General features: G+C 36.3%; 1 protein-coding gene across 1 annotated transcript; it reads right to left on the bottom strand.

Annotated features, from left to right (window-relative positions):
- Positions 1-14396: 14396 nt before the first annotated feature.
- LOC144448556 (S-adenosylmethionine-dependent methyltransferase Rv2258c-like) lies at positions 14397-19793 on the bottom strand. The gene is made up of 4 exons (XM_078138832.1): positions 19657-19793; positions 17881-18098; positions 15750-15869; positions 14397-14953 (listed from the first exon to the last, which is right to left on the bottom strand). The coding sequence occupies exons 1-4, from the start codon at positions 19719-19721 to the stop codon at positions 14397-14399; spliced, it is 960 nt and encodes a 319-aa protein (XP_077994958.1). The 5' UTR covers positions 19722-19793.
- Positions 19794-20080: the final 287 nt, after the last annotated feature.

Here is a 20080-nt window from a genome sequence, read left to right as displayed (position 1 = left end):
TTATAACAATTGTTCAAAAAAAATTATCTAGCAAATACTGCAGTTTTAATTTGGACTTAAAAGTATATCTTGTTCTTATATTTTTTCAGTTGGTCTGGTAATAAGTTCAAGTGTCTTTGTGGGTGCGTATTTGTGTTGGCACAAAGTGTCATCGACTTTACGAATGTAGAAATTGTCTCCTGTTGAAAGTCGCGTCATGTAATTATGTGGTATATTGTGTCGAGGTAGTCGTGCACTGTCTGTTAGAAAGTGTTGTATTTCTAATCAAAGATAAATAAACAAGTATTAAATATACATAAATGTGACCATTTAAGATGTATTTTCTTAAGTGAGTGAATGAAGTTGATAGATGTTTGTAAAAGAGAATAGATCGACTCCGTCTAGACCACTGCTTCTCAACTCAGCAGGAAGTATGGTATGTGACTGTCTTCAACCTGGTAGTCATGACATCGAGGTATGTGACTGTCATCAACCTGGTAGTCATGACATCGAGGTATGTGCCTGACATCAACCTGGTAGTCATGACATCGAGGTATGTGCCTGACATCAACCTGGTAGTCATGACATCGAGGTATGTGACAGTCATCAACCTGGTAGTCATGACATCTAGGTATGTGACTGTCATCAACCTGGTAGCCATGACATCGAGGAATGTGACTGTTATCAACCTGGTAGTCAGGACATCGAGGTATGTGACTGTCATCAACATGGTAGTCATGACATCTAGGTATGTGACTGTCATCAACCTGGTAGTCATGACATCGAGGCATGTGACTGTCTTCAACCTGGTAGTCATGACATCGAGGCATGTGACTGTCTTCAACCTGGTAGTCATGACATCTAGGTATGTGACTGTCATCAACCTGGTAGTCATGACATCGAGGTATGTGACTGTCTTCAACCTGGTAGTCATGACATCGAGGTATGTGACTGTCTTCAACCTGGTAGTCATGACATCTAGGTATGTGACTGTCATCAACCTGGTAGTCATGACATCTAGGTATGTGACTGTCATCAACCTGGTAGTCATGACATCTAGGTATGTGCCTGACATCAACCTGGTAGTCATGACATCGAGGTATGTGACTGTCATCAACCTGGTAGTCATGACATCGAGGTATGTGACTGTTATCAACCTGGTAGTCATGACATCGAGGTATGTGACTGTCTTCAACCTGGTAGTCATGACATCGAGGTATGTGACTGTCTTCAACCTGGTAGTCATGACATCTAGGTATGTGACTGTCATCAACCTGGTAGTCATGACATCTAGGTATGTAACTGTCATCAACCTGGTAGTCATGACATCGAGGTATGCGACTGTCATCAACCTGGTAGTCATGACATCTAGGTATGTGCCTGACATCAACCTGGTAGTCATGACATCTAGGTATGTGACTGTCATCAACCTGGTAGTCATGACATCTAGGTATGTGACTGTCTTCAACCTGGTAGTCATGACATCGAGGTATGTGCCTGTCATCAACCTGGTAGTCATGACATCGAGGTATGTGACAGTCATCAACCTGGTAGTCATGACATCTAGGTATGTGACTGTCATCAACCTGGTAGCCATGACATCGAGGAATGTGACTGTTATCAACCTGGTAGTCAGGACATCGAGGTATGTGACTGTCATCAACCTGGTAGTCATGACATCTAGGTATGTGACTGTCATCAACCTGGTAGTCATGACATCGAGGCATGTGACTGTCTTCAACCTGGTAGTCATGACATCGAGGTATGTGACTGTCTTCAACCTGGTAGTCATGACATCTAGGTATGTGACTGTCATCAACCTGGTAGTCATGACATCTAGGTATGTGACTGTCATCAACCTGGTAGTCATGACATCTAGGTATGTGACTGTCATCAACCTGGTAGTCATGACATCTAGGTATGTGCCTGACATCAACCTGGTAGTCATGACATCGAGGTATGTGACTGTCATCAACCTGGTAGTCATGACATCTAGGTATGTGACTGTCTTCAACCCCGTAGTCATGACATCGAGGTATGCGCCTGTCATCAACCTGGTAGTCATGACATCGAGGTATGTGACAGTCATCAACCTGGTAGTCATGACATCTAGGTATGTGACTGTCATCAACCTGGTAGCCATGACATCGAGGAATGTGACTGTTATCAACCTGGTAGTCATGACATCGAGGTATGTGACTGTCATCAACCTGGTAGTCATGATATCTAGGTATGTGACTGTTATCAACCTGGTAGTCATGACATCGAGGTATGTGACTTTCATCAACCTGGTAGTCATGATATCTAGGTATGTGACTGTCTTCAATCTGGTAGTCATGACATCTAGGTATGTGACTGTCATCAACCTGGTAGTCAGGACATCGAGGTATGTGACTGTCATCAACCTGGTAGTCATGACATCTAGGTATGTGACTGTCATCAACCTGGTAGTCATGACATCGAGGCATGTGACTGTCTTCAACCTGGTAGTCATGACATCGAGGTATGTGACTGTCTTCAACCTGGTCGTCATGACATCTAGGTATGTGACTGTCATCAACCTGGTAGTCATGACATCTAGGTATGTGACTGTCATCAACCTGGTAGTCATGACATCTAGGTATGTGACTGTCATCAACCTGGTAGTCATGACATCTAGGTATGTGACTGTCATCAACCTGGTAGTCATGACATCTAAGTATGTAACTGGTATGAACCTATAGTCATGACATCTAGGTATGTGACTTTCTTCAACCTGGTAGTCATGACATCGAGGTATGTGACTGTCTTCAACCTGGTAGTTATGACATCTAGGTATGTGACTGTCATCAACCTGGTAGTCATGACATCTAAGTATGTGACTGGTATGAACCTGGTAGTCATGACATCTAGGTATGTGACTTTCTTCAACCTGGTAGTCTTGACATCTAGGTATGTGACTGTCATCAACCTGGTAGTCATGACATCTAGGTATGTGACTGTCATCAAACTGGTAGTCATGACATCTAGGTATGTGACTGTCATCAACCTGGTAGTCATGACATCTAGGTATGTGCCTGACATCAACCTGGTAGTCATGACATCGAGGTATGTGACTGTCATCAACCTGGTAGTCATGACATCTAGGTATGTGACTGTCTTCAACCTGGTAGTCATGACATCGAGGTATGTGACAGTCATCAACCTGGTAGTCATGACATCGAGGTATGTGACAGTCATCAACCTGGTAGTCATGACATCTAGGTATGTGACTGTCATCAACCTGGTAGCCATGACATCGAAGAATGTGACTGTTATCAACCTGGTAGTCATGACATCGAGGTATGTGACTGTCATCAACCTGGTCATGATATCTAGGTATGTGACTGTTATCAACCTGGTAGTTATAACATCGAGGTATGTGACTGTCATCAACCTGGTAGTCATGACATCTAGGTATGTGACTGTCTTCAATCTGGTAGTCATGACATCTAGGTATGTGACTGTCATCAACCTGGTAGTCATGACATCTAGGTATGTGACTGTCATCAACCTGGTAGTCATGACATCTAGGTATGTGACTGTTATAACCTGGTAGTCATGACATCGAGGTATGTGACTGTCATCAACCTGGTAGTCATGACATCGAGGTATGTGACTGTCATCAACCTGGTAGTCATGACATCGAGGTATGTGACTGTCATCAACCTGGTAGTCATGACATCGAGGTATGTGACTGTCATCAACCTGGTAGTCATGACATCGAGATATGTGACTGTATTCAATCTTGTAGTCATGACATCTAGGTATGTGACTGTCATCAACCTGGTAGTCATGACATCTAGGTATGTGCCTGTCATCATCAACCTGGTAGTTATGACATCTAGGTATGTGACTGTCTTCAACCTGGTAGTTATGACATCTAGGTATGTGACTGTCATCAACCTGGTAGTCATGACATCTAGGTATGTGACTGTCATCAACCTGGTAGTCATGACATCTAAGTATGTGACTGGTATGAACCTGGTAGTCATGACATATAGGTATGTGACTTTCTTCAACCTGGTAGTCTTGACATCTAGGTATGTAACTGTCATCAACCTGGTAGTCATGACATCGAGGTATGTGACTGTCTTCAACCTGGTAGTTATGACATCTAGGTATGTGACTGTCATCAACCTGGTAGTCATGACATCTAAGTATGTGACTGGTATGAACCTGGTAGTCATGACATCTAGGTATGTGACTTTCTTCAACCTGGTAGTCTTGACATCTAGGTATGTAACTGTCATCAACCTGGTAGACATGACATCTAGGTATGTAACTGTCATCAACTTGGTAGTCATGACATCGAGGTATGTGACTGTCTTCAACATGGTAGTCATGACATCTAGGTATGTGACTGTCATCAACCTGGTAGTCATGACATCGAGGTATGTGACTGTCATCAACCTGGTAGTCATGACATCGAGGTATGTGACTGTCATCAACCTGGTAGTCATGACATCTAGGTATGTGACTGTCATCACCCTGGTAGTCATGACATCTAGGTATGTGACTGTCATCACCCTGGTACTCATGACATCTAGGTATGTGACTGCCATCACCCTGGTAGTCATGACATCTAGGTATGTGACTGCCATCACCCTGGTAGTCATGACATCTAGGTATGTGACTGTCATCACCCTGGTAGTCACGACGTCGAGGTATGTGACTGTCATCACCCTGGTAGTCATGACATCTAGGTATGTAACTGTTATCAACCTAGTAGTCATGACATCTAGGTATGTGACTGTCATCAACCTGGTAGTCATAGCATCTAGGTATGTGACTTATCAACCAAGTAGTCATGACATCGAGGTATATGACTGTCATCAACCTGGTAGTCATGACATCTAGGTATGTGACTGTCATCAATCTGGTAGTCATGACATCGAGGTATATGACTGTTATCAACCTTGTAGTCATGACATCTAGGTATGTGACTGTCTTCAACCTTGTAGTCATGACATCTAGGTATGTGACTGTCTTCAACCTGGTAGTCATGACATCGAGGTATGTGACTGTCATCAACCTGGTAGTCATGACATCTAGGTATGTGACTGTTATCAACGTGGTATTCATGACATTTAGGTATGTGACTGTTATAACCTGGTAGTGATGACATCGAGGTATGTGACTGTCCTGAACCTGGTAGTCATGACATCGAGGTATATGACTGTTATGAACTTTGTAGTCATGACATCTAGGTCTGTGACTGTCTTCAATCTGGTAGTCATGACATCTAGGTATGTGAGTGCTATCTCTAATCCTGTGTGATTAAACGCCGATTGTTTGACCATTGTTGGTCGTCTCTGTCTTGGTGAATGTTTTGCTGATGATAATAATGATGGTGACAGATACAACCATACGTTACGTGATCCTAGCCGCAATGAAGTCTAGTGATGAGGCGTAGCTTGGAACGTGTGCTAATACTTATTTTTCATGTACTATCTCTATTACCTGCGATATTTGGTTATACTGTAGATTGATGTAAACATTCCTTAGCAATATTAAAAGTATACGAGTATAAGAGAGAGTTTTAAATGGATAAAGTTCTACCTCATGACGTGGAAGCTATTTTTTCAGATGAAACCTATACCCACATAAACACTTACTTGTTGAGAAAGTGTTGAATCTTGGGCAAGATAATTTCTAACGGTTATTTTATCTCCGTTCTTGGCTACAAATGGTAGACATCTCATAATTTTGATTTGTGAGGTTCTAGATGCATTTTCAACAGCCGTGTAAGCACCACCTTCTTTTGTTCTAACGAGAACCTTTAGAAGTTGACCATCTCTTACTAAAGAGAAAGGTACCCTTGAGTTTTCATCCAATATACTTGGTTGACTATCATCATTAGTGTTGCTATGGTAAACCTCTATGTTCGGTTCTCCCTCATTTCCTGTTACGCTAGCTTCGATAGCTAGGGTTGCGTCTTCCTGGAATTGTCTGCCTTCCAGTTTGACTTTGACGGTAGCAGACGCCAGGGACTGGCCTAGGGATAACTCTGGAATATGTTTTGATCCATTGGGGCAAGACAAAGTTGTTGTAATTGGTGAATTTCCATCACGAACTGCATTTGGAGGTACGACCATACTAAAACCCCATTGCTTACTATGCAGAATACCACCGGCTGAATCAACAGAAGCATGAGCAATGAGGGATTCACATTTATCTGTAATGGAAGATAAAGCAGTCAACATTTGCTGTGACGTCAATTTAGATAGATTCGTTAGTCAATATTTAAGATATGACGTCATTTTTGACAAAATATTGTGACGTCAATTGAGGTAGATTTCTTAGTCAATATTTGTGATATGACGTCAATTTAGATAGATTCGTTAGGCAATATTTAAGATATGGCGTCATTTTTTATAGATCGTTAGTTAAGATATATTATGCTGTCAATTAAGACAGATTTATTAGTCAATATTTACTGATATGGGGTCAATTTAGAATGATTCGTTAGTCAATATTTGTGATATGACGTCATTTTACATAGATTCGTTAGTCAATATATACTGATATGACGTCAATTTAGTTAGATTCGTTAGTCAATATTTGTGACATGACGTCATTTAGATAGATTCGTTAGTAAATATTTGTGACATGACGTCATTTTAGATAGATTTGTTAGTCAGTATTTGTGACATGACGTCATTTTAGATAGATTCGTTAGTCAATATTTATAATAAGACGTCATTTTAGATAGATTCGTTAGTGGTTTGGAAAGTTAACAGGATATGTTATGTTAACAGTAATGGATAGATAACCATTACGAACATAAGTTGCCGTAAAAGGTTGAACAAAATATGTTTTGATTTTTTTCCTTCATGTTCATTCTACGTCGCGATAATTCACCTTCACATCTTCGATTCTATAGTGCTAAAAGTATTGAGTTAGTTATTACAAATCACAATTACTTTTCTCGATTTTTCATAAATCATGCTAAATTATATTAATCATTCAGCCGGAATTCTCATGGCATACGGGTTTGTTACTACTCATCTAGTGACTTTGAAATGACAGTGCCTTTAGGTCATCAATTTCTCCTCTTCTGAACGCAAAAACATATGAAATGATATCTAAATATTCAGTAGATTAATTATAAATTGTATTTGTAACTTTGAAATACTCGTATCACATAATGTATATGGCAAACAAAGGTATTATCAATAATTATACATTGATGATCATGATAATGAACTATAACCATATGACGTCAAATATGACATATAAGAAGCTGTCTTATAATTATCTAGTTATCTATTTGATATAATTCTAGACTTGAATCTGTCTAAGTTGCTACAATACTCACCCATTGTCCTTATATTAAATCTCTTGCTGTCGAATTCCGTAGACGGAGGAGGTAATCGTATGGAGTAATTAGTATCGGGTTGTAGGTTGTCTAGTACGCACACCTTGCCTTTACGTATAACTTTTTTCCGTTCTTCTTTATCTCTTTCGTCACCCTTATAGTAGACATAGATCGGCCTGGCAACACGTTTTACACCTGTGAACTTGACCTCCAGGATGATTGAATGTGTGGTGATATTCTTTACTTTAACCTCAAATTTGGCTATAGGAAATAATCAAAGTATAAAAACAATAATTATTACTCTAATCATACATAATAAGTGGAGCATTTGTCCAAATATACGAAAGAGTGTCTATAGATACAGATAATGTAGGAGTTATAACCCTGTTCATTCTACCATTATCTCATGTTATGTTGCATACTGTGGTTTTATATTTGAACAGCATATCCCAATTTCTGATTTTCTTAATGGCTGACTAGAAATAAATGCATTTCATTTGATTTTGACAAACAAAACTTACGAGGTTCAAGAGTTCTTTCCATCAGTTGGTTTGTGTAATATCGATCATTCGCTACATGCATTTCACCAACAATTTCATATTCTGTGTCAGGATTTAGTTGATCTAGTGATACCTCGGAATCTCCACCTGTGATGTTATGATTTATTTCGTTAAACTGCACGTGTTTTGAATTGGTCATCTCCCGATATTTTACAACGCAAGAACGTATTTTTGGATTCCAACCATTTGCATCCAATTGAACGTTGACAACAATCGAAGTAGGGGTTACTTTTATTGTTGTGAGATGAATATCTGAAGAGTAAAAGTGGAATAGTTATTCATATATTTTGAACTAAAATGTCTACGTTCATGTATGGTATTACAACGTTAAATCTCCTATAGGTTTGACTCAAGACTATGCCTCTATAGATCCATCATCAATTGCTTTGACATCTACAAATGATTTAGACAATCTCTATCAAGTCCTCATCTAGTAAATATGTTTTTTCTACTTTATGGGGGGGGGGGGGGGCTAACATACAAGTCTCCAGGCATCTTGTTCGTGATTATAAATATTATACGTATATGCACACTTGCTCTCATCAAATTATAACAACTTGTTTATTATTAGGATTATCCAGGTTAAGACGATATCTAACCATACAATATAACCTTTAAATCTTTCAATGTGGAAATATTAGGAAGTGACGCTTTCATAATAACAGAAATGAAATATTTGTTAGTAGTAGTACAATATATATATATATTTAAACTGATTTAAACACGACAGGTTAACAGAAATATTAAAGTTATAATACACAATGCATTGCTTTCAGAAATGTCTTAATTTTTGATAGTTTGTTGACGATGTAAATAATTAATATTGTGTGATGTGAGTTTGGCAAAGGTATGAGTAGATTGAAATATATACTAACTCAGTTCATTTGTCCTCACAGTCAGTTCTTTACTCGTTGATATTGATCCAAGGCATGTCTTTGCACAAACTCTGATAACGTAGTTTGTGTCGGCATCAAGGTCAGTAAGGCAGTATCGATATAGGTTTCCCCTTTCCACGGGACTAACGCTTGGTTCTAACGGCCCAATCTCATCTGTACGTCCACTCATTTTGACGTAAAACTGTTGAGGATATCCATCAGTTTGTCCTGTCCCTATCCATGTTATACCAAGGGAATTTCTTGTACTTTGATCTCTTTCTACTTTTAACTCTTTATTGAAATGGAAACAAATTTTATATAAAGTAGATGAAGTGTGAGTCAGATATCAGATAAGAGCCACACACATATTATGTTTTTTTCTAATCTATATATATACATATAAACTCAGTATATGTACGATGTCTATACTGGAGTAAACATTGCTCAATACGTATGTATGTATGTATGTATGTATGTATGTATGTATGTATGTATGTATGAATGTATGTATGTATGTATGTATGTACGTACGTACGTATGTATGTATGTATGTATGTATGTATGTATGTATGTAAATAACACATCATCAAGTAAGATACACAGGAGCTGTTACACAGTGTTTCATGTTGTTGCAATCATCAGACAACTAACGGTATAGTACTAAGTACTATGAAGGAAGCTCCAGATTCAAAGTTCAAAAGTTATATTTCACGTGATATGGGTGCCACAGTGGAAGTTGGTCAATACATCAATACATATCTATTTTGATTTCGACACTTTTATAATAATTCTGAACGTTTATTTAATAAATTAGATTTGTCAGCATATAAGATGCATAACTTTTCTGGCAGGCAAAGGTCACACCCGCGACCGCTTCGATACGTTTGAACAGGAATTCGAATGTGTGATGACTGACCGGTTGTCAATACAATGCAGTGACTGGTATTCGGACTGTTCCTGCGTGTCTTGATAGATACTGATATATATATATATATATATATATATATATATATATATATATATATATATATATATATATATATATATATACATATATATATATATATATATATATATATATACATATATATATATATGTATATATAACTCGGTGAGTATCAATCTGCTAAGACAGCGCTCTATACCGCAGTGGCAGAGCGTAATACTTTTGGCAGTACTGGAATTCTTTCTTGGTTGTAACTTGGAGTTTCACGCATAGTGCGATCATCAGACAACTCTCAGAGAGTTGTCTGATGATCGCACTATGCGTGAAACTATCTATATATATATATATATATCTATATATCTATCTATATATATATATATATATATATATATATATATATATATATATATAGATAGATAGATAGATAGATAGATAGATAGATAGATAGATAGATAGATAGATAGATAGATAGATAGATAGATAGATAGATAGATAGATAGATAGATAGATAGATAGATAGATAGAAAGTGAGATAGATTGAATTGGTTCATTTACTTCATAAGACAAACAACCTAAATCGTTTTAGAACTTGTACTTACTTGTCGGCTTGGTGTTGTCAACCGTATAAGTAAAAATGTGATTTAATCGACGTAACAGATCTCTGTGTATGTCGTGTTCTGTTTTAAAGTCGGCTCGGTCGATTAACCAATCAGGAAACCATGTCTTTACGATATCGGTAAACGCACATTGGAATGTGTAAATGAATTTGAGATGTTGAATTAAAACTGGAAATCTACCAATGTCACAGTCTACTGTATAGTCACCTAATGTGTGTTCTACATATTTCATTTCAATGTTGTTGTCTATTTCGTTGTTTATATGAAAATTCTTGAGGAGTTTCACGCGATTTTCGTATGTATGCCTTGCCTTCTCACGAGACAGAACTTTCATTGCTTCCTTTGAATATATCTTCTTCACTTTCTTGATGTACACATCGGCTTTATTTAAGTTGTCTTGAAAATGAACAAAGTCATTGTAGTTTGCTTTGATCGATTTATTGCATGTGGTAATGATGTCAAGAAAGTGTGAGAGAATCTTTGGTTGAGTATCATTTAACGTTGATAATAGTTGTCCCAGGTTAGCACTTGTTAATGGCGTTGTCATACTATCATCCGCAATAATGTGAACGAGTTCATTGTTTACTCTCTTGTAATAATCATTTGGATCGCTTAACTTTCCTATCAAACAGTCACGAATACTTTCCAAAGTCTGTACGCACACTTCAAGGCGTTTAACCATTTCCCGAAAGTCTTGAGGAGATGGTTTGCTGGGCCGTTTCACAGACATTGCCTTGTTTGCTGAAATATTAGTGAGTAGAATCGTAAGACTGTGTTGTGATATGAATAATCCAGTCAGCTAAATGGTTTTATACATCGATTAGTTGAACAAGTCATAACAACATTTGTAAATGAAATATAGTTTTAAATGTTTATTACAAGTTATAAATTCAATAATAAATAAATAAATAAATAAATAAATAAATAAATAAATAAATAAATAAATAAATACAACTGATTATATGGTATTGTTGGAATGTACTAGTATGTCGACGTCCATTTCTTTTCACGGCAATAACTTGTGGTTGGTTGGTCATAGGTCATATTGTCATGGTCATTGGACAGGGTAGCAAAGCGGCTTGCAATTTGTTATCACAACAAACATTATTATTCGTTAAAAAAATAACAGACAATATATACTTGATGTATTTGTCGAAAGGTTGTTTATAATTACACGACGTCGTAATTTGGACTGACATACTAATCAGACTTTCTGACGCATACAGAATGTATTTAATAGCCTTTGAACAATTCATTTATACGGATATTAGATTAGTAGCAGGTTGAGATCTATACATGTCATAACCAAGTGCGGTGGTGCGTTTCTTTGTTTGACCTACCGTTGCCATGTCAACACCAGTGTAACCACCAGCGGCCATATTTGATTTGTCACAAAATATAAACTACGGGTGTCGCCTTATTAGTGTCAAACTATGTGGGGATCAGTAGATGAGGTTGACTTACAGGAAGTTCTACGATAAGTGTACCATTAGCAAGAATTTGATAGCAGGGAAGCCTTGCATGTCAAAATATAGCAACCCCTTGTCAATGTATGTACTATGTGGTCTGGTAACAAATAGGTTCTCTGATCATATAACCCACATATGGTATATGCATCTATCCCCGCCACTTCAAACCAGACCACTACCAATGGAACCATGCAATCAAGTGTTATCTTAAAAAAGGTTAGAAGTACATTTCTTGCAGATAGTATTGTTTATACTTACCCTGACTATCTCAACAGGTGTAGCTGAGTCTGTATGGTCGAGTGATGATCAAGGTACGAACACCTCAAACCATGCCTTTACCGAGAAGCAGAAATAATACCCCAGGCTATCAAGTTATTTATTAAAAGCCTACACAAGAGACATCTTACTAGAAGGCTAAAAGGTGAGAATCAAAATTCCTGACATACGCTAGGAGAATTTCACACTTGACTGACTCTCATCTGCCTAGGGCTTATACTTTTATGCTGTTAAGGAATGGTCTCGAGTCATGTTTTATTCAGGCCGTACCATTAAGGAGTTAAAATACTATCTATTCGATATAAACAACCACTTGTCATATATGTTGTCGACCCTCACGAATTGACTGGTCCTGTACCTATTTTTAAATTGTCCAATAGCTGTGTTAAACATGATGTTGAGTTTACAGTAAAATATTTGACCCCAGGAATGACACCATCGGAACGCTATTGATTATGTACACATGCGTTTAACCATTATATTATTATGTTTGTGGATGTGCAACAACATCGTTTTTGATTTCACACTTTGGTGTTTCATGTAAACGGTCCAAAATTTTAAGTTGTCGGACAATGTGTAAACACAAAAACACATTAAAACGAAAACAATTATTAGATCTCCGAGGCTCCATCCATGCAGCAATATCTGATTTCTTTCAAATCTGGCACAAACGTGCCATGCCATATGGGACGTATGTACGTCGGCATAGCTAATAAAATGTAGTACAAAGAGACTCCATTTAAGTGTCTACCCTATTATCAGGTACAACCTTTCTTGTAAGACGATGATCTTTGACCTTTACCTTTACTTCAGGGTCAGCTATTAAAATCCATCCATTTCCATGTCTATCAGACATTTTGTCGTATTTATTTGTTGCCAATTTGTTTTAAATCATGTCAACAGGTAATAGAGGAGAAGAAAAAATACCCAAGCTTTATTTTTGTTTCACATCACTTTTTTTTACTGATCATGAATGAAGATCATATTTAGCATAATAGATAAATATATTGCTGCACAACTCAACAACTTTAATGCATAGATCAATTCGACATTCAAATGTCTTACCCTATATAATCATATGCAAACTTTCTTGTAAGACACTGACATTGGACTTGACCTTCTGGGTCATTTATCAAAATAAAGCTGTTTTTGTATATTATTTTAAGATAAAGCCTAATTACCGAAAATATTTAATTGTGCAAATTACTCCTTCAAACTAAAAATCTGTACAACCAGGCTCTATTGGATAAGTTTGCTTTGATATGGTTGATGTGTGCCAAATTATATGGAATTTGAAGAGTGCATTTGTAAAATATAGCTTAATTACTGAAAATTATTAACTATGCAAATCTTTCATTAAAACTGTAAACTGCTATATCAACAAACGTTATAGGACATTATAACATATGTCACAAATGTGCTTTGCTATGGTTAATGTATATACAAAACTAAATTGAAATTGAAGTATGTATTCTTAAGATAAAGCCTAATTATCGAAAATCATTAATTATGCAAATTGTTCATTGAAACTGTAAGCTTTATCAACAAACTTTATTTTATAGGACATATACATATGAAATGATATTGAATCTGAAGTATAGGTTCCAAAGAGATAACATACTTATTAAAAACCGTTATTTATACAAATGACTAATTAATTTTCTTTGAATCTTTACCAAAATATACTCAGTTTTTGTCATTACCATATTGAAGATGTTTGGCAAGTTTCATTAGAATCGATGAAGTATGTTTTGAAATATCGTGTCCACAGACAGACACATACATACACATACACATATATACACACAGAGAGAAGCATAACATAACTTCCATCTTAATTCTTACAGATCATTTTTGTGATCACATTTTATATTTTTAACAAAAAAATAACATCGACTACATTAAGACAAAAATTTCACCAAAAATTTAAAAGCGACTAGTACGTTGACAGTATGGCTGCAGTATGCAACTGAGATACTGTATATTGACTTTGTAAAGCTTTGATAGTCTCTCTCGGATATTTGGTAGCGCATTTGGCAAAACCAAAAATTGAATGGGGGGGGGGGAGGGCAGTTATGACAGTCACACTGTGTGAGAAATATGACTGGGAAGTGTCCGTCCAGTGAACAAAACTCGGCCAACAAGTTTGTTTCTAGAGCTTGGTTTTGAGAAGATTTGTAAATTCAAAAGATTCTCCTTTTTTGCTAATACAGATAGGCTACAGTTAATGTACAACAGTATATTTCCTCATATGTGTTCAAATATTTGCAATGCCTTGCGACTTTCATAAGTCATAACAAATAAACCATTATAACAAAATAACATAAGCCCTCTTTTACTTCTTGCAGTAGAATGCAATATTAAGTGTACCTATTTCATCATAATCAAAACATTTGAAACCGTTTTCAGCCAGAATTTCAAGTGCCCTTTCCTGACCCCACATAGCTCCTAAACCAAAGCCACCTTCTGTGGAAAGTGACGTAGGCATGCAACGGAAGAGACTTACAATGTAATTGGTAGCCGCCAGAGGGCGGTCTAAGTTATCAGCATGTTTTGTGTGCCCTGCAATGTCAAACATTATGAAATATCCATCATCTTTGACTAGTCTTCGAATTTCCTTCAGAAGGAGATCAGGTCGACCAACATCATGAATAACATCCATGCAATACACTATGTCAAACTTGGAATTCCAGTCCTGAGACATCACAGTTGCGTCATGATGGTGAAAGGTCACGTTCGAGAGTTGCATCGCCTCTGCACGAGATTTGGCAGCCACGATGGTTTTCTCATTGATATCAATACCATGGAATTCACACTTTGGAAAGTCACGTGCTATATAACAAAGTGCAGCACCACTACCACAACCAACATCACACACTGTAGATGAAGTTTCTATAATAAATCATAGCGACAGCTGACATTAATGTAGAGGTCAATTAACACTGTCCCATACATAAAAGGTAGTAGTCAGACCCAATTAGACATTAAAATATGCACTAGCTGTAACTGAAAAAAAAAATTGTTTTCGATCGTACAACTACACATAAAATAGTATTCAGTGAAAATAGTTACAATACCAATAATTTGATATTGTACATGTCAAATTAGATGCTATCCATAAGTAGTATATAATATGTTGAAATAGTGAATCATTGCTGCACTGATTTTAGGGTGCGAACTCAAAAGACAATTTCATCGGATTTATAGCACCATACTATGTGCACCGCTACACTAGTACATTTTTTGTACGTGTATACGCAGTTGATTTAGTGTTCAGGGTGTACAATGTTATGAATAAGTCATTATATCTATCGAAAACAGTTGTACAAATGTTCCTGTAGCAGCTAGTGCAACTTTAATTTACAAACCTTGCTGGTCATTTTCATCTTCTGTAATGATGGCTTGTTTGAGAGATAAGGCTTGTATATCACTGGTATAGTTCTAGGCTATACTATTCAGGCTATAACACTGTACAACAAAGTAACATGCTGACATTGTGAGCCCATCTGTAACCTTATATCAAATATGACTATATCCGTTATAGGGAGAGAAGATACGTAATACATTTCTTCCTTTTGCCAAAACGATTTTAAAATATGACATCTTGAAACAATGTGAATAAGGATAGCATTTGATTGATAATACTAAACACAATGGTTCAATGTCAGTAATATTTACTAAATATTACCCAGAATTCTTCTTAATTCTTCTCTATCTGTCAAAAAGCTTGGTGGCTTTTCCTGAAGACTCCTGGTTGCCATGGAATCAGACCACGGTGGATGCAGTGTATAATTCATGTACGGGACTCCTAATAAGTGCAAATAAATAAGCAATTACACCAAAAATGTCATAATATTGGACACCAGATTTAAACTGAATGCCTCCCGTAAGGGAATCACTAATTATGCAAATTAAACTAAAAATAAATATGGTAACTGGCTTTTTTATGGACAAGTGTGCCTTCATAGGTTAATGTATGAGCCAAATTATACAGAATTTGAAGAGTGCATGATACTGCTTAATTACTGAATATCGTTCATTATTCAAAATACTCATTAAAGTTGTAGCAACAATATTCACAGGACAGGTGCGTATTATTGTGGTTGATATATGTACCATATTATACGAAATTAGAAGCTTGCATTTTTAAGATACAGCCTAGTTACCTAAAATCATTAAATATGCAAATCTTTCATTAAAACTGTAAGCTATATCAACAAAATTTATAGGACATATCTGCTTTTTTATGGTTAATGTATGTACTAAATGATACTGAAATTCACGTATGCATTCTTATGATATATCCTAATTACCGAAAATAATTAATCATGCAAATCAGTTATTAACACTGTAATGGTACATCAACTAACTTTATAGGGTGTATAAACTTTGTTATGATTAATGTATGAAGTAAATTATATCGAAATTGAAGTATGCAGTCCTAAGATATAGCCTAACTACCGAAAATAATTAATTATGCAAATTATTCATTAACACTGTAAGGTACATCAACTAACTTTATAGGACATACACAGATTGTTATGGTTAATGTATGTACTGAATTGTATTGAAATTGAAGTACAGTGTATGCAGTCGTAAGATATAGCCTAATTACCAAGAATCATTAATTATGCAAATTATTCATTAACATTGAAAGGTACATCAACAAGCTTTACTGGACATATCCGATTGTTATGGTCAGCGTACCATATGTACTGAATTATATTGAAATTGAAGTATGTATTCTTTAGATATGGCCTAATTACCGAAAATCACTAATTATGCAAATTATTCATGAACACTGTAAGGTACATCAACATGGGACATATGCGTTTTTTATGGTTAACGTATGTACTAAATTATATTGAAATTGAAGTATGCATTCTTACGATATAGCCTAATTGCCAAAAAAAAATAATTATGCAAATTATTGTTTAACGCTGTAAGGTACATCAACAAATTTTATAGGACAAATGTATGTTGTTATATTTAACGAATACTCTAAATTATATTGAAATTGAAGTATGCAGTCTTAAGATATTGCTTAATTAGTTGATTTCACTGATATGCAAATTTCCCTAATTAACATGAACAGATCTCGCTCAAAAAATCTAATCAGGTCTAGCCATTACCCTAACGATTATATATATTAAATTCCATTATATTTGAGCCAGCCGTTATTAAGAAAATGATGACACACACACACACACACACACACACACACACACAGACAGACAGACAGACAGACAGACATCCTTTTATACCTCCCGTACCCTTAAATATGGGAGGTAAAAATTAGACGATCGTATATTCAACATTATTATTGTAGGTTTTACACTTTTGATGTGTTTCTCTATACTTTTAAAACGTATAATGTTCATTAAAAGGTATATAAACACGTGTCACCTTTATAGTGTACTGTACTGTTCAGTTTAAATGGAGTGGGAGCACTAACCCATTACTTCCTTCCTTACTTCCTTACTTACTTACTTACTTACTTACTTACTTACTTACTTACTTACTTACTTACTTACTTACTTACTTACTTACTTACTTACTTACTTACTTACTTAATTAACTAATTCATCCATTCATCCATTCGTTTACTTGTTCATTTGTTTGTTTGTTCGTTTATTAATCCATTCAGCCACTATCTACATTCAATCATACATTGATCATTTTTTGCTTTGCAATATTTGCTACAATATAGGATGTTGCGCTGACAAATTGTTATGATTATAATGACAAAAGAGAATTTCATTGGTGAAACCGTTCATGAACTAATTATAATGGTAAAGGACATGCAGAGCAAAGTGTACCTCTCGGTCCATCTTTCTTGAAGCATTCCAAGATATCCTTATAAACTTCACAAATCATAGGTATGCCTTCTAGAAGCACCGCCTGTACACCTCCACCATCTTTGGAACATAAATGTTTATAACGGTACTGGGGTAGAAAATATCTCTCCTCATTTGAATCAGACTGAATATCCACGATTCTACTGGTTACCATGGCACCCAACCATTCTCTGACATACCTGTACACGGAGTAAGAATAGTGTTAAAAAAAGGATAAAAGATAGAATAGCTCGACTGACGATTTAATGTATTTCTTAAAAAATACCAAAAATGGCGTTGTAGCACAACTGTACAGTTTTTTAAAATGTTTATCCATATGCTAGTCCATGCTAACAATAGGTGTTCATTTGCTGAATGACTATACAGTTGCCTATCCAACCATGTTGCTATCTTTGCGATATACGCGATCATTTGTCTGTTGCTATGGGCGTGGTCATGTTGCTAGATATATTTGCATACATTTTTAATGTTAATTGAAGTACTTTTTGAGATATAAATTTTTTACCAAAATTTACAATTTTACACCTAATTTGCATATTACTGATGAGATGCATCCCTCTTAAATTTCAGCCTAATCTGCTGAGTAGTTTTGGAATTATATTTTTTTGACCAAAAAAGACACATTTTAGCCCTAATTTGCATATTAATAAGCAAATCACCATGTTATGAACAAATCTTAATTTACTCACATCTAAGAATGTTCCCACCAAAATTTTATGCCAATCTGTTCAGTAGTTTTTGAGTTAAAGTTTTATGACCAAAAATCAATTTTTTTACCCAAAAACCACACCTCTGATGCAAACATTTTCATTTGAACAATTTCCCAACTAGACACCAGAAGTAACATGGCCACCACATATCAAAGTAATCGGTCCAGCAGTTTTTGACGTTAAGTTCTTCACACACACACACACACACACACACACACACACACACACACACACACACACACACACACAGACAGACAGACAGACAGACACTTTGCCATACCTATAGCACTACTGAACTTTCAGTTGAGTAGTGCTAAAAATTGGTCACTGTTGTTTATTTATCGACGAGGTGTCTTTTATTTGGATTGGACATAATAATGGTGAAATGGTTAGAGGCCATTTACCACCAAAACATAGTCACAGACAATTCTACGCAACCTAAATTAGATGGTAAACTATACTAATCAATTAATAACCACAGTCACACCAAGTACATGTAAACTCGTAGAATCGCTGTTAAATAATGCATATATCGACGAAAACGTTTCTCAATGCATTCAATTACCTATCTGATATTGATTTGTAAATAGCAGTGTTGTATTCTAAAAATGAACCAACTTGAGAAACAGCGTGACCCCATCAGTTTAAATGCATATCGCGGATTTGAACTGTCCAGGTATCGTTCCACCCGCCCACCCATACAACCATGTTAACACACCGACAAGGGCATGGCAGTGTCACATCGATTACAATTTAGGTCATGCAACGCAAAAATTTATGAATATTGGATTATTGCCTAACGAATATGCACGATCTATTGTTACCCTAAGCTTCGCGCGAACTGCACGACAGCGCAAGCGTACCATGGATGCATTATATGAACCACGACGGTTTCCAGCCCCGGGTTTCCAACATCGTCAGTATACATTTGTACACGGGTCGTGTACAACGCAGCTTTGTAATACTCTTCCGTTGACTGTTGATCACTGGCGTAAATATTATACGATGATGATGCAATTTTACCCACCTTTCTTTCAGCCCTGCAGCATCTGCAATTTCATGTGAAGTTTTCGGCTCTCCAAACATTGTCATGGTGTTGAACAGACCAGTTGCCGACCCTATTGCTATGCCGACAGCTGTAAAACCATTCTGGACAATCTCAGCCATCCGATTCCCGAAAGACTCTCCGGTATCGCCGTTATCGGTCGCCATTCTGAACTCCACGAATGGGTGTTTCCTTTAAACTTTGACCTATTTTATGCAAAAAGTTAAACATGTTACGAGCATGTCATGGTTTATTTAAACTTTACAGATACCATTTGCACTGGGCTGTCTGTCAAATGAAATACCCCTGATCCCTAGCGAATTATTATTATTTTATGTGTCCAATATCAAAATCAAACATTTTGTGTTATTTAAGAGAGTTATTAAAGAAAAAGGGATCTAGGAAA

This window comes from Glandiceps talaboti, chromosome 17 (genome assembly GCF_964340395.1).
Source record: "Glandiceps talaboti chromosome 17, keGlaTala1.1, whole genome shotgun sequence".
NCBI lineage: Eukaryota > Metazoa > Hemichordata > Enteropneusta > Spengelidae > Glandiceps > Glandiceps talaboti.
The sequence above is the reverse complement of the archived record's forward strand: the minus strand, read 5'-3'. Positions and strand labels throughout refer to the sequence as shown.